The sequence below is a fragment of the Delphinus delphis genome, chromosome 9 (assembly GCF_949987515.2).
Source record: "Delphinus delphis chromosome 9, mDelDel1.2, whole genome shotgun sequence".
Classification (NCBI taxonomy): domain Eukaryota; kingdom Metazoa; phylum Chordata; class Mammalia; order Artiodactyla; family Delphinidae; genus Delphinus; species Delphinus delphis.
Window position 1 is genome coordinate 34,576,731 of NC_082691.1, and position 15,010 is coordinate 34,591,740.

General features: G+C 35.3%; 1 protein-coding gene across 1 annotated transcript in view; it reads right to left on the reverse strand.

The window, feature by feature from the left end:
- Positions 1–13,605: 13,605 nt before the first annotated feature.
- Positions 13,606–15,010, reverse strand: part of ABCB5 (ATP binding cassette subfamily B member 5) — a 113,677-nt gene continuing 112,272 nt past the window's right edge. Inside the window, 1 exon segment of the mRNA XM_060019869.1 lies at positions 13,606–13,803. Coding sequence (XP_059875852.1) covers positions 13,606–13,803 — 198 coding nt within the window.

Genomic DNA, 15,010 nt, shown 5'->3' on the forward strand with positions numbered 1-15,010 from the left:
TAAGTTTTGCTCTTTCTCCCAGTAAATATTTGCTCTTTCTCCCAGTAAAAAAAAAAAAAACCTGTAGTGGTTAAGTAGAGTACTGTACACATATATTTCCTATACCCTCAATAGTGACATATTTTAGTTTATTATCACAATTGAATGTTATAATTGTAATGAATAGGAAGCAGTAAAACCACCTTGTAAATATTTTGGCAACAGAACATTATATATTCTTCAGCTGCATACACTTTGTAGAAAGCATATGATATAATTTATTTAGTATATGGTGTAATGATTAAATTTGAACATACTTTGCTTAGTGACATGTTCATTTGAATGTTTTAATATGTATACCCAGGAAAATCAGAATCAGTGAAGTGTTCCATTCTTAAAATTCACCTGTTGTTTTGTAGAGAAAATTTTAGTTTCAAAAGAGGGGTATAATAGTGATCCCTGTTGTAGAGGAATGGCATTTATGTCTGTAAAGTGGTTTAGAATGACTTATTACTTTATACTCCAAAAGAAGTAGCAATTTTACTTCATTGTTTTAAAGTAAAGTTTTCATTTTGGAATAATTTTAGATCTACAGAAAAGTTGTAAAAATAGTATAGTGAGCTCTAGTAGTTTTCTCTGTTATTAACATCTTACATTATGATGGTATATTTGTCAAACCCAGGAAATCTATATTGGTATATAATTTTTTAAAATAAAGAATTAAAGGCAACAAGTGTTGCACTGCACATCAGTCAGTGGTAGACTGCAGCTTAGGAAAATGCTGACTTCTTTTTGCTCAACTTCTTATATAGCCAACTTGCCTATGCAGAGGCTATGTACTACATTAGCAAGTTATGTAGAAAGCTATTCCTCAGGAAGGTTTTTAAAATATAGTGTCTTAGAATAAAAAGTTTTTTATTTCTTTCATAGTTAATTAAAATCTAAGAAAATATATCTAGTTCAGTTTTCATTTTTTATTTTATGTATGGAAGCATCAGATTAAATTTTGAATGGTTGACAGTTTCACTTAAAATTATCAAAAATTTATTCTTAGCAATGTTCTACTTGTAGCCTAGACCTATTTTTTGTTCTACAATTTAAAATGGCTTATTTACTCATTATTGTACTACAAAATACGAATAATCTAATGTTTCTATTTATTTCCTCCATATTTTTGAAGTTAAATTTTAGGATCATTTTTACTAAGGAACTGAGTTTGTCAGAATATAGAAAGCTTTAAAACTTAATGGTTGAGTCTTTTTTTTTTTTTTTTTTTTTTTAAGCACAAATAAATGTGTCTCTACACTCCATGGAGCAATACACTTGCATGGGTCTTTGTCTTGTTTAAGTGAGATTATAAGGAGTTTCAGAAAAAAGGAAAGTATCCTTTATTTAAAATGTATTTTCACTCTACATAGAGTTGTTGGATAAAACACAGGAAACGCAGTTATATTTGAATTTTAGATAAACAACAAATAATTTTTTTTAGCATGAGTATGCCCCATGCAATTATACTAAACGTGATTTGATGTTTTTTTTAAAAATTCAGATTTAACTGGACGTCCTGATTTTTCATTTTTTTTTCATTTTTGAATGAAATTCATGTATCTATAAGGACAAATCTAAAAATAGAAGACAATATACAAACAAAGTAACTCATGCCTGTTCATGAACATGCTAAGGATAGCGTGCTGTACTATTTAAAAGGGAAATGCAAGACATAATGAAGTTAAAAGTTACTTGTTACCTGTAGGGTGAAAATATAAAATTGATTTTCCTATCACTCTTTTCTGTTTCTTATTTTTCAGCTTGTTTGGCTTCCATCTGGGCTTTACACTTTTAGAATGCTAGTACTACCTTGCCATACTAAGAAACTACATTCATCTAGCTTTCAAGAAAGTAATATTATACTGATGTGTGCACTCTTCTTTTTAATATTAATGCTATAAAAAAGGAGGTATCTAAAAAATCACCCTAATTCATTAGTTTCATGCAGTTAGGACCCTATACTGAAGTTTTGCTTTTGCAAATTCGATTCCGTAGATACTTTACACTACCCCCGGTTTAATTGCTCTCACTTAAACTGCATAAATGTGGATTCCTATATTTCCAGAAGTCATGTATAAGTTGTAGTAGCAGTACTGCATATGAAATTCAGTTGCCAGGTATTCCATCGATTACAACTAAATAACCAGAAGTTAAAGTTCTCTGTACCAGGAGAGTTTGTTTTTCCTTCTGTGCAAGTAGTGCTTTTTAGGACATAAAGGTAATAGCCACTTATTATTTTTTTTATAGGGTTTTTTTTTTTTAATATTAAAGTTTTGGTCTTTTTTTTTTTTAATAAGTAATTCAGCGAGGAAGGCAGAATAATTCTTTATTTTATTTATTTATTTTTGGCTGTGTTGGGTCTTCGTTTCTGTGCGAGGGCTTTCTCCAGTTGCGGCAAGCGGGGCCACTCTTCATCGCGGTGCGCGGGCCTCTTCACTATCGCGGCTTCTCTTGTTGAGGAGCACAGGCTCCAGACACGCAGGCTCAGTAGTTGTGGCTCACGGGGCTAGTTGCTCCGCGGCATGTGGGATCCTGCCAGACCAGGGCTTGAACCCGTGTCCCCTGCATTGGCAGGCAGATTCTCAACCACTGCACCACCAGGGAAGCCCATAGCCACTTATTTATTCATGACATTTTCTCAAGAAGCAATCCATTAACCTAATGTAAGAGTTTTCTTTCTTGCGATTCATTTATACTATTAATTTAATTTTTCTAACAATTTCCTATCTTTTGATAATTATTGTTTGTGATTATCCCCAGAAATAATGAGTAAAATTCTGTGTAGCTTAGACACGATACAGGCTAATAAAAAGTGAGGGGGAGAATGAACCTGGCATCTGAGGTTTATCCATCTTGCTTTCACACAGCTCAAAGGGTAAGTAAAAACAATATTTACAGGCCATGTATGCCAATCAGGTAGATCATTAAGAACAATACAGGCAGTCTTTTATCCATAAACAGGGAATTTATCAAAAACCCAGGCTTTAAAGGTAGCTGCTTTTACCAGGCAATACACCTATTACTGTAAGTGTCCAGAAGAAATGGGTAAGTGGGAAGTGTAGGAAAATTTACTTTGGAGGCTGCCTTGATGGTAGCACTCCCTGAAAATTAAATTGTAAGCAAGTTTCCACAAACTGCCCTACTTTTTTTCCCCACTTTACTTTGTTTTATAAAACTAATTAGATATTCATTTGGATTAATAAATATTTTTTAAAATGTAATTACCTCTGTGAATTTTGAGGGAGGCCTTCACATACAAATGCAAATTTGTCAACTCATAATACCTCCATCCTAATCCAAAGATTTTCCATTTCAACAGAAGTTTTCAACTTCATTTTTTTGGAGACTCTTAGATGCTCACTGAAGATACCCTAGAAAGTACAAGGAATTGTGAAGAAGCAGAGAAAACAAATTACCTTAAAGCTACTTCTGAGAAACAAAAATTATGTCTTATAATCTTTGTTCCAAGTGACTTTTTTCTTACATGTATGTACAAGAGTATAACCTACTTTTTTCCCATTAATATTAAAATAAATTCCCCCCACTATTAAAAATTATCTGCAAACACAATTTTAAATGGTATGGACCTCATATATCAAAATTTTACTACTTCCCCAATATGGGGCATTTAGCTGTTTCCAAATGATTGAACATCCTTTTGCATGACTTTTTGTTCTAATTTCTGATTATTTCCTTAGGATACTAAAAGAGGAGGGAATTCTTGAGGGATAAGAACATTTTACAGGCTCTAGATAGGGATGACCAGATTACTGTCCCTGTAGCAGTTTGTACTTCAGGAAACAGCTGTTAAAAGAACCAGCCTTAAGTGCACTGAATTCTTTGTTCACTTAATAAGGAAGAAATGAATCTCATTATTGCTTTAAGTTGTATATTTTAGATCCCTAACCTTTTCTTCCACATCTTTATTTGCTATTTTTATTCCCTCTTTTGTGAATTGTCCTTCCATGGTTATGACCTTTTGAATGAGGGTCCACTTGGTTGCAAAATCAAGCAGATGATCTGGGCCAATGGAGAACATTGTGGGGAAAGAGAGTGCTGGCTCTGGAAGCAGAAACTCCTTTTAAGGCTTTGCACCATACAGTTCCAGTAAACTGAAACCTGCAGATCAGTTTCCATTTGTTAGTACCAGATTAATTACAGTAAGTGGGCAAAATGGAACATAATATGTGTTATCATTTTACAAAAGAATTTTGGGAAACAATCTGTTGTATTTCCCAACTGAGAGTGGACACCACTGTCACATGGTACTAAATATAGATTCACTTGAACATGTTAGCTGTAACTGGTTGAAAAGTTAAAAAAAAAAAAGATTTCAATCAATGAGTCTATAGGATACCCCCCCAAAATGACATGATTTTTATAGTTTACTTTTTAACTGAATTAGCCAGATGTTTTGGCCCCTGGCTGCACGAAGCCACAGAATTGACCTTTAAAGAGAGGTAATTCATTCATGGCCACCATACATAATGAGTCTGATTTGAATCAGCTGTCTTAGCGGGACAAAAAGATCTGTTTTAAAATGTTGATATTTTATGACTGTTGGAGAAGTAACGTCCAAGAGTAAAGTTACGTCTACTTAATCACTAATTAATTCTAAGTTTCTTAAAAAGGTTTTCATAATTCTACATAAGTTATTCTTTAACAAGCTTGAAGTAATACCTGCATGACATATTCATTAGCCCTTGAAAGGAATGCTTAAATGCAGCCACTAAAGAGGCTGTCACTCTTGAATTGTTGGGAAAAGAGAAGGAAGAAGGGGGTAAGTAGATTGGACATATACCGTATCTCTAATATAGCCTCAGCTTGTAGTAGAGTAAACTGTATCTCATAGTGATTTTTTTTTTTTTTTTGCGGTACGCGGGCCTCACTGCTGTGGCCTCTGCCGTTGCGGAACACAGGCTCCGGACGCGCAGGCTCAGCGGCCATGGCTCACGGGCCCAGCCGCTCCGCGGCATGTGGGATGTTCCCAGACCGGGGCACGAACCCGTGTCCCCTGCATCGGCAGGCGGACTCTCAACCACTGCGCCACCAGGGAAGCCCCATAGTGATATTTTAAATGATACATTTGCTGCTGTTCAAAAAATTTTAAAAACAAGTCAACAGCCTACTTTGTGTTCAGTACTTTGGGTTAAAAATAACCCTTAAGCATGATCGTGAATCACAGTCATAATTGGAGAACTTACTTAAAATTGTAAAACAGAAGTAAAATATTTCTTGTGTCCTTTCTTTAAGGAAAAAATGATCATTTGAAAAAAATAAAAAATCACCCCATCATTCTGACCTTATGACTCTATTTAAAAATTTAATAATATGTACGCATTATAGCATTATAATTTTAAAATGCTCAAACTGTGTTAAAATAACTTAAACCTTGGTCTGTGAGTCTATATGTATTTACTTGGAATTAAGCCCAATCTATTTTGATCTAAAATTGTTACAAGGGGACAGAGGTTAATTTAGTTTGTCCTCCAAATAAAGTTACTTGATTATTAAGTAAATTTAAATATTCTATTGCGTATAACAAACTAATAGAGCTCACTGATGTTGCTAAATAGACTTTTGTAAAAGTAACTGCTCTTTCTTCTTTTAACTATATATAGGAAATTCTGAATACACCAAAAAAAAAAAAAAAAAGGATACAAGAGCCTATGCCTTTTAAAAACTATACTACAGCAAAGAAAATAGGTGAACACTTATTGGACTTCATTAATTATTCTATCCATGCTCAGGTTTACAACTTTTATTTATGAATCCTATATTTAAAGTGGCTGGTTTTGGAGATAGTTTTTTTGTTTTTGTTTTTTAATTCTGGTCTAGAACAATGGTTCTCAATTTTGTTGTTGTTAATAAACCCCTTTGAGAATTTGATGCAGGCTATAGACCTTAATTTAAGAATATGTTAATCTCAAATCAACACCTCTCTGACACCTATAAATAGACTTAAGATTTAGAGCTAGAGGTGTACTTTTGAGTCCTTAGTTTGTATGCTCTACTAAAATGTTACACATTTTAGAAGAATTTTACCTGAGTAAATCAAAGAAAGTGTCTTTTATCTTTGGCTTTGTAATCTACCTTGGTAAAAATGAATGTGGAGAAAGGAGAAAGGTTAACTCTTTTCTGACGAGACTGGAGTTTCTCTGAAGATTCCAATATTCACTTAAGGAGCAACTTGAAATACAAAACATCAGCGAAGAACCACGGGATTGTTGTCCTTCACATTTCAGAAGTTAATGATTAACATTTTGTGATGTTTTGTACTTCTCTTGCTTATTCTGTGTATGCTGGGTTCCGAATGTTTTGTCTAGGTTAATGTCATAGACCTTCCATCAGTATGGAAATATATGGAATTTTATAGTTTTTATAGTCCATCATTAAATATCCCTTTTAAAATAATTTTATTACTGAAGCAGTATTTATTGTACAGTATTTGGAAAGTTGTTCTTATGAACAGGAGCCTCAGTATAGTTGAGCAAACCTGAACCACTTTTGATGGCTCCACCTTAGCCAATACATTACCCAATGCATATGTTACTACGTTTTTTTTTTTTAGTTGCAACATTTGTAAATCTGTCTTAGTTTTTGTATAACATAGCTATCAAGATCTTTTTTATCTTACGCAAAGAGAGGAATGATGCATCAGCAAGTGGGCTGCAAATGGAACAAAGAGTTATGATAAACACCCTGAAAATAAGATAGCAGGGGTGATTCAACAGTGAGAGAAACAATCTATGTAGATCTCAGGGTCTAATCTTCCTCTACACTTGTGAGTGTGTGTGTCTGAAGGTAGAGAAAACTGAACACTTGTGGGGAAAATGTGCTATTGCCAGAGCAGCTATATTTCTAACCCTTCCGAATTGTAATCGGGTTGTGTACGAGAATTTTTTTCAGTGTGGGTGGGCAGAAAATAAAATCCAGCTTCACATCAGAATGTTAACCAAAGAGGAACCGTGCACCTTTGTATGTCTGCAGTGTAAGGGGGAGGCACAGTGCAAGTTGTTTTCTATGTAAATAATTCAGAAGTTCTACTTTACCACCTCCGGTTCCATCTTAGAGGGCTAATGGGTTAGTTGAGTGTGGGTTATAGAGTCAGATTTTCTGAGCTGAATCCTCATTCTGTCACTTCCTTGGTGTTTGACCTTGGGAAGATTCCTTAATTACTCTGTGCCTCAGTTTCCCCATTTGGTAAAATTTGACTAAAAGAATGAATCTTACCGTCAGTAAGTTAATGCCTATAAGGCTCAATTGTAGTGCCTGATAGATGAGTGCTCAGTGTGAACTTAATTTTATAAGTTCTATATAAAAACTATATATTGGACATAAAAACTAGAACTTATGAATCTAGCTTATTTTATATTATTGATCTTATTATTGCTACTACTACTGACAGGAACATTTCATTTTATAATAGAAAGCATTCTCTGTTACTTTGGAGGTTTTTTTTTCCCTGTCTCCCTCCGTGGGAGCCCTGTCGACCTTGCTCTTATTTGGTGACCCCCTCTTGCTCCTGTTTTCCTTTGGTGTCCTGTACATACCATCCTGTGAGAGCCAGGCTTTTTGGCTTATATGTTGCTCTTAACCTATCTCTTCTCAAGGGATTTAGCCCTAGGAAACTGGGGACTAAAGGATTTTATGAAACTAATGTAGGCAAAGGTGTAATTCTGCTTTACCTGGGGCCATGGAAGTAAGAATTTTACATTTAAATTTGTACACCTTTTTTAGGTTTTCTGAGGATTTGATGGTAGAATATTTTTTCCTTCCAATCCTAAGCTGATTGCTTGAGTGTATTTCATTCTTTATTGTTTGAGTATTTTCAAATAGGTTTTTCTTCTTTCTCTAGTTCATTCTTTCTCTTGCTCTCTCTCTTTTTTGCTTTACAATTGTCCAGAATGTTCTGGTAATTTAACAACTTCAACTCTTTTCCTAGAATCTCTTCTTGACTTTCAACTGGGAAGAAAATATTTTAGTCATGTATTACATTACTGGATTGTAGTAAAGTTGATGATCAAACAAAATACCTCCATTCAATAGCAAATTTTACTTGGCTTATAAAGAATAGCATTCCATCATTTACTACATCTACAAAAACACAGATCAGTTTACAAGACCATTCTTTCCCTCAGTTTAATAATGAAGCAGTGATTGCATTCATTTACAGAATTTCACACCTAATTGTCTAACTTTTGCTTTTCTGAAATCTCAATAAACAGATCCTCAAGCAGTTTAAAAAGTAAAACATTTTAGAAGGATTAAATTGGACCTTGATAATTATGTATAAATCATTAAGAAAACATGCCTAACAAACTCAATTACATTGGTGATGCTTTTCAGCATATTTCCATAGACATTATAATCACAGATACCATGCTTTTGTCTAAGAAGTGTGACTCTTTCAAAAATTTTTTAGCTTGGAATTCTCATATTTCTACAATTTTACCAGGGTAAAACGTGTCCAAATCCACAACACTTATACATGTAAGTAAGCACAAAAGGAAAAACATATCTCGTAACTTGGGCTGAATTCAATCTTGTTTCAGCAGTGTGGATGTAGAGAATATTTTTAGGGTGTGGCTTGTTAATTTTATTAGACTACGTAACTGCTGGCAAAACTTTACTTTGATCCTCACATTGATATACTCCTGTGAGCAATGACTATACTCTCAGTTTGGCTAGCCATCTTCCTGAATAAATTGTGGACAGAAGTACTTGGTGCTATGATGGAGACTGTGGGCTCTGGAGTTAGATAACGCTGTGAATACCAAAGCCCAGGCCTCAGCAAATTACTTAATTCCCTTAAGCTTCAGTTTTCTTCTCTTTAAAGAAAGATAATGTTAATATTTGTCATTATAGGGTTGATATAAGGACTAAAGAGACAATGTACATAAAGTGCTTATCCCATGCCTATGTGAAAAATTTCACACAAAAAAATTAGCTCTGATTAGAAGCAGTAGTTTAAAATGGTTTTAGGAAAATTCAAAAGTATACTGAGTCAGAAGTGTGTGAAAGCTCATATATTTACAGTATTAAGGATGCTATTTTTACTTGCTAATGCATAAAGCATTTTAGTGGAAAGAGAAAAAGGTTAAGAAAGTAGAACTTAGTATAAACTTCTATTTAATAAATCTAGTCTCAGGATAAAAGCGAATACCAGCAACAGCAGAATCCAGTAGCAAAAGTGAAGGGAGAAAGACAAACACATTCCAAATCCTTGCCTAGCAATGAGGATGGGTAGCATGTTGCAGTGGAAATAGCACAGGGCTTGGAGGCAAGATTTGTGAGTTTTTGCTCTCTCATCAACATATAACGATGATGTTCGATTGGATGTTTTCAGGGTTCTTTTTTAGCTTTTATTCAGTGGAAATCTAAGAAAAATTGTCTTTTCTTTTCAATGGAATAAAAGTTTGAATGCTTTGTAGTAAGCTGGGCCTCCCAAAGATAGCCACATGTCAAAAGGGTCTTTGCAGATGTGATTAAGAATCTTGAGATGGGAAAATTATCCTGGATTCCCTACGTGGGCCCAATGTAATCGCATGGGTCCTTATAAGAGTAAGAGAGGAAGGACAAAAGCAGAGAGAGATGGATGGAGGTATGATGAAGGAATCAGATATCCTCAGGATGCACGCTGAGGAACGTGGGAAAAGAACAAGGAATAGATTTTTCTCTAGAGCCCTCAGAGACTGATTTTAGACTTTTGTCCTCTAGAACTGTAGGATAATAAATGTGTGTTGTTTTAATCCACTAAGTTTGTGGTAATTTGTTATAGCAGCAATAGAAAAGTAATACAGGCTTTATCAGTGTGGTTTTGCTAAAAGGTGGCAAGCTGTGTTACTTGAGGTACTATGTAGATATTTGATGATCCATGCATTTTTTTTTAATAATTATGGCTTTTAAATGAGCTTTTTAATTTCTGTTTTATTACTTCCAATTTTCCCAGTTTCTTCCCTTCACCAGTTCTTATAAGTGAACTTTCCAGTCAACCTATGATTCCACTTCAGTAGCCCTCTGGGAATAAGAGCTCAAATTAGAACAATGAATACACAGGTGGACACTAACAGGAAATATTTTCATATAATAGGTCATATGCAAAGCACGCTATACATACGATGAAACTGACACATTGAGTAGGCTAAAAACCAGGTTATTAGCTATGACCTAAGTTGACTTAACATAAAAACACACCACAGCTTGTTTTAAGGAATGATAAGATATAAGGTAGGTTGGTTGGGCTAGTTATAAAAGAGGTGTGACATAGTGGCTTATTTCTTTTTGTTAATATCTGTGCCTGATCCTTGCTACATTGGTTCAGTTTCACTGGTACCCTCATTGGTGTTTCAATTATTTTAAGACTCAGTGAACAGCCCTCCTTTCCAGGAAGGAAAGGTGGTGCAAAGGACAAGATGTGGCGATGGCTGAGAGCTACTACAACATACTAACATTTAAAGGATGACTCCGATGGATCCTGACCTCCCTGGTCTGCTGCCTTCACTATATTTAGGGCTTTCCAGGCCAGGTATTTAGAGGTTCTCCTGTACCCACCCCACTGCCCACCTTCCCCTGCTCACACCACCCCCCCTCCACTGGTGCTTCCTTTTTGTCTCCTGTAACATATCCAAGCCCAAAGGTCAAGTAGAAGCAGAGGGCAAGAGTGCTTGGACAAGTTTGGACTGAGGTCAGCCTAAATGAGTATTAGGCTATGAATCATGACGGCAGAAGTCAGTGTTTTCCTGAGACCAGGAAGTCCTCAAGACTAGTGAATGCCTAGTAAGATAGATAGAAGTCTTGTGGGAAGTTAGGCCCACAAGGATCTAAAAGGGATTTGGCAAGGTACACTCAAGTGCCAAATTATTTCAAAATTAAATAAATTAAACCAACTCAATCACTATGATAAAAGACCATAATTAATTAAATTAAAATTGAAGTTAGTTAAAGTAAAATTAAAATTGCGTGTGAGTGGAAAGAAAACATTTTTATGGACTTAGGCTAGCCTAGAATAAAAGCTAACCATCCAATGGGTCACCAGTGATGGATAATACCCGTGACAAAGGGATGGCAATATGTGACTGTTGAAGCAAAAACCATTTGCAGCTCACCAGCTCATCCTTTCAGTAAAATGTAAGCCTCATTTCTGTATCAATAAAGCATACCTGCTATGAGAGACGTCCTTCTGAGCTGAGTCACCTAGTATTTATTTAATATCTACAATATCTAAGGCACTATAAGAAGATAATGCTGAATCAGCTAAATGTGCTGATTTGGTGCCCTGAATAATGCAGCATTCATTACTTACAGCCCTTACGTAAATATCAAGTTGGGAACTATAAACCTAAACATATTATTATTTAATAATTAATTTATAAGAGCTTTAAGGAGTGATTTAAAATTTAAAACCTAGACTTAAATCTGCTAAAGTACCTTTTCATTTCATTTTTTTTAAGATAAAAATCTCAGTTCCTAACTTAGCTTCTTTTCCAGTTATAGAATACCCCAATTTAAGAAAAAGTATACGGATTAAAAAGTCAGACTTACAAAACTGATAAGGTATGTGCAAATGGTAGTTCATTTTGAAAAAATTTCTACAAGTATTCCTAAAATCCTGACCTCACTGAAGTAATTCCATAGCTGGCTGGAATAATTTTGGGGATGGGGTGCCTTGGTTCTATTAAAACTAGTGTTTTAAATAAAATGATATATTTTAAAACCATTTTAAGAACAGTACAGCAACTTTAAACTTTTAAACTGCGGCAGTCCCTAAAAGCAGTTGGTCTCTACTTATTTTCTGCCTTCATCAGCTGATAACCCCACAGATCCTTGTAGACTCTCTGGGACCCTAATTCTCAGCATGGTTGCTTGTTCCCATGAAGGCAGTGACTTTAAGAGAATGCTGATGTGGAGCATCCTTTAAAATCTTTTGAAATAAAAATGCAAATAAAAAATTAGACAGGGCTATTAATTAGAAAGGAAAGTGTTTCTCTGACATCTGTAGGTATGACGGTAGGATTGCTATGGATAGGCTCAAGGGGAAAGTAGGCATTGCAGGTATTTGCTAATCTAGGAGGCATTACAGACTTGGGCCTGGGCTGCTCCTGTTCTGAGGAATTAAGCATATCCATATCATATTGCCCTTTCCCTCCTTCCCATCCTACTCTGGAAAGAGAAAACACCAAGGGCTCTATATCCACACATAGCAAAGGGGCCACAGGCTTTCAGTGCCAATGCTTTTAAACAATAATCTGGTTCTCAATCCCCTAAGCCTATTTTTATTTTGCATTTTCTAAAAAGTGGCATAAGACAAAAATGGTTTTAATTTTTTTCACAAGATTTCAGATTACTGGCAGAGGGTACTTTAGAGAGGCTGGCTGTAAGTATCACTGTAAATGGAAGAAAATACAATTAAGGATGGAGATAAATCATTAGATGAAATGACATATTTAAGTAAATGGAAAACATGATTCAGTTTACCAATACTGTTATTTACACAGAATTTTTAAATCATACATATATTACATAAAATACATATAAAGTTTAAACAAATTACTTGATTGAATAATAATAGAGAAAGGCATTTAAAAATTTTCACCCGTAATAAACGTAGCTCTTATTTTAAGTAACTAAGTGTTCATACACGGGTAAGCTTGTGACTTATTCTGCCTAACCGAAAGCTTGGAATAATGGAATCTTCAGAATGGATCATGTAAGGCATTTCACTTACTGAAGTGGAAGATAACTACTTAATTCTGCCAGAAATTTTACACTGTAATCCTATCCCCCTGACAAAGGAATATAATGGAATTTTGGGAAACAGTGGATATTCACTGAAAGAAGCATTGAGAGATATTATGAGAACGTCCTATGGTCTGGAGTGAAGGACTACCTCAAAGTACTCTAATTTGCTACAAAATTTGGGAAGTTCCAAATTAAAATCATTCTCCCTGCAATGCCACAGGCCCAACTACATCTTACTCTCTCTTTGCTAAAATCTTTTAATTTAGTTAACTGGGTAATTTTTCCCTCTGGGAATATATTCCCAATTTCATAGTGGAAGTTTAAAGGAAAATATTCACTTTGCAGCAAATTGCTTTATAAGCAAATGTGCTTTTTATAAAGTGAAGGATACAGGGATTATCTCACTTAAATGAATTTAGTAATTTTTGTTTCCTTTTAAAAATCTGAAGGGGGGCTTCCCTGGTGGCGCAGTTGTTGCGAGTCCGCCTGCCGAGGCAAGGGACACCGGTTCGTGCCCCGGTCCGGGAGGATCCCACATGCCGCGGAACGGCTGGGTCCGTGAGCCATGGCCGCGGGGCCTGCGCGTCCGGAGACTGTGCTCCGCAGCGGGAGAGGCCACAACATTGAGAGGCCCGCGTACCGCAAAAAAAAAAAAAAAAAATCTGAAGGGAAGATGGTGTGTAAACAGAACATGTCTGTACTTGAATAGCATGATTCTATTGATACATGCAGTAAAGGAGATCAAAGCATGTCAAATAATTATTAAGTAATTCCTAATTCCTACTAATTATTCTTTGCATTACACAAAGATCAAAATATGGGTTAACTCCAACAGCATCACTGCACTGACTGTGCATTTACTAATTTAAAATGTATGTCTCGATTTCTCAGGAGCTCTTGATGAGTTCATTGTTCCTTTATTTTTCCACTGTGCAGAACCACTATCAGATCTGCATTCTGTATCGTGGAGAGTCTGTGAGCCACAACTAGGCATGTCCTCCCCTTACTGGCCTTATCAAGGGCATGCTGAACCACCTGGAAGAGAGAAGGACCTGTGATTGCTACCTTGGGTTAAATGCTAATAAACTTGCACAAGTCAAATTAATTAAGGTAATCTAATAACATTCATTGTGTATTTGCTTATCTCCAAGGAAACTACCCTACTTTGTGAAATACCCTACTCAATAGAAATCTAGAAAAAGTAATTATAGACACATTAAGTAATACTTTTAATTTGAAGAGCTTTCATGACAATGAATAAAAATTAGGTGGTTATTTGTGTGTAAGTAAGTGGTTCCAAAGTCAAAGCTGGAAAGTAGTATTTCCATACCCAAGTGGAATTGTCTAATTTACTTACTTCGTTTCTTCTCACAGTTTTATTTTTTTATTTGTTTGTGTTGGGTTTTTTTTTCTTTTTTTTTTAATATTTAGTTGTAAAACTGTCCTGGCTAAAACAGCATCTCAGCTACAATGAGGTTATAATGCTATATAAGAAGAAATGAGGGAATTCCCTGGTGGTCCAGTGGTTAGGACTCTGCACTTCCACTGCAGGGGGCATGGGTTCAGTCCCTGGTTGGGGAACTAAGATCCTGCATGCCATGAAGCACGGCCAAAAAACAAACGACGACAAAAAAGAAATGAAAGTGGAGGGTGAAAACCAATATTTGCTGAGTATATAAAATATTCCAATGATGGATATTTCATTTAAATTCTTTCAGTAACTCTGTGAGGATTATTTTCATTTCCCTGATGAGTAAACCAAGATTTGAAAAGTCCAGGTCCCTGGACCTAGGCCACACTGCTAGTAACTGATGAATCCAGGATTACAGCCCAAATATGTCTCATTCCAAAAGTCCCATTTTTTTCTTTCATAACACACTGTTTCCTTGGAAATAAAGAATGATAATCATCTACACATAGCAATTGTGTGGTGATTAATCACATGGGATCTTAGGTCAGACACCATCTATTAAAATTTAGGGAAGTTTCTTAACTTTTCTAAGCCTTAGTGTGCTGATCTGTAAAATGAGCATAAAATAAGCTAATTCATCAAGTTGTTGTGAGGATTGAGATAGTAGTATATAATAAGCACTTGATAAATATGAAAGATTATAATTCATTCAACCAACATTCATTTAACAAATAAGAACATGCTATATGCAAGAACTATTAGGGGACAAGGACATAGTAAAATTAAACATCTGAAGCACCTTGCAGTGTAGGTTTATTGTTACATGTCTGT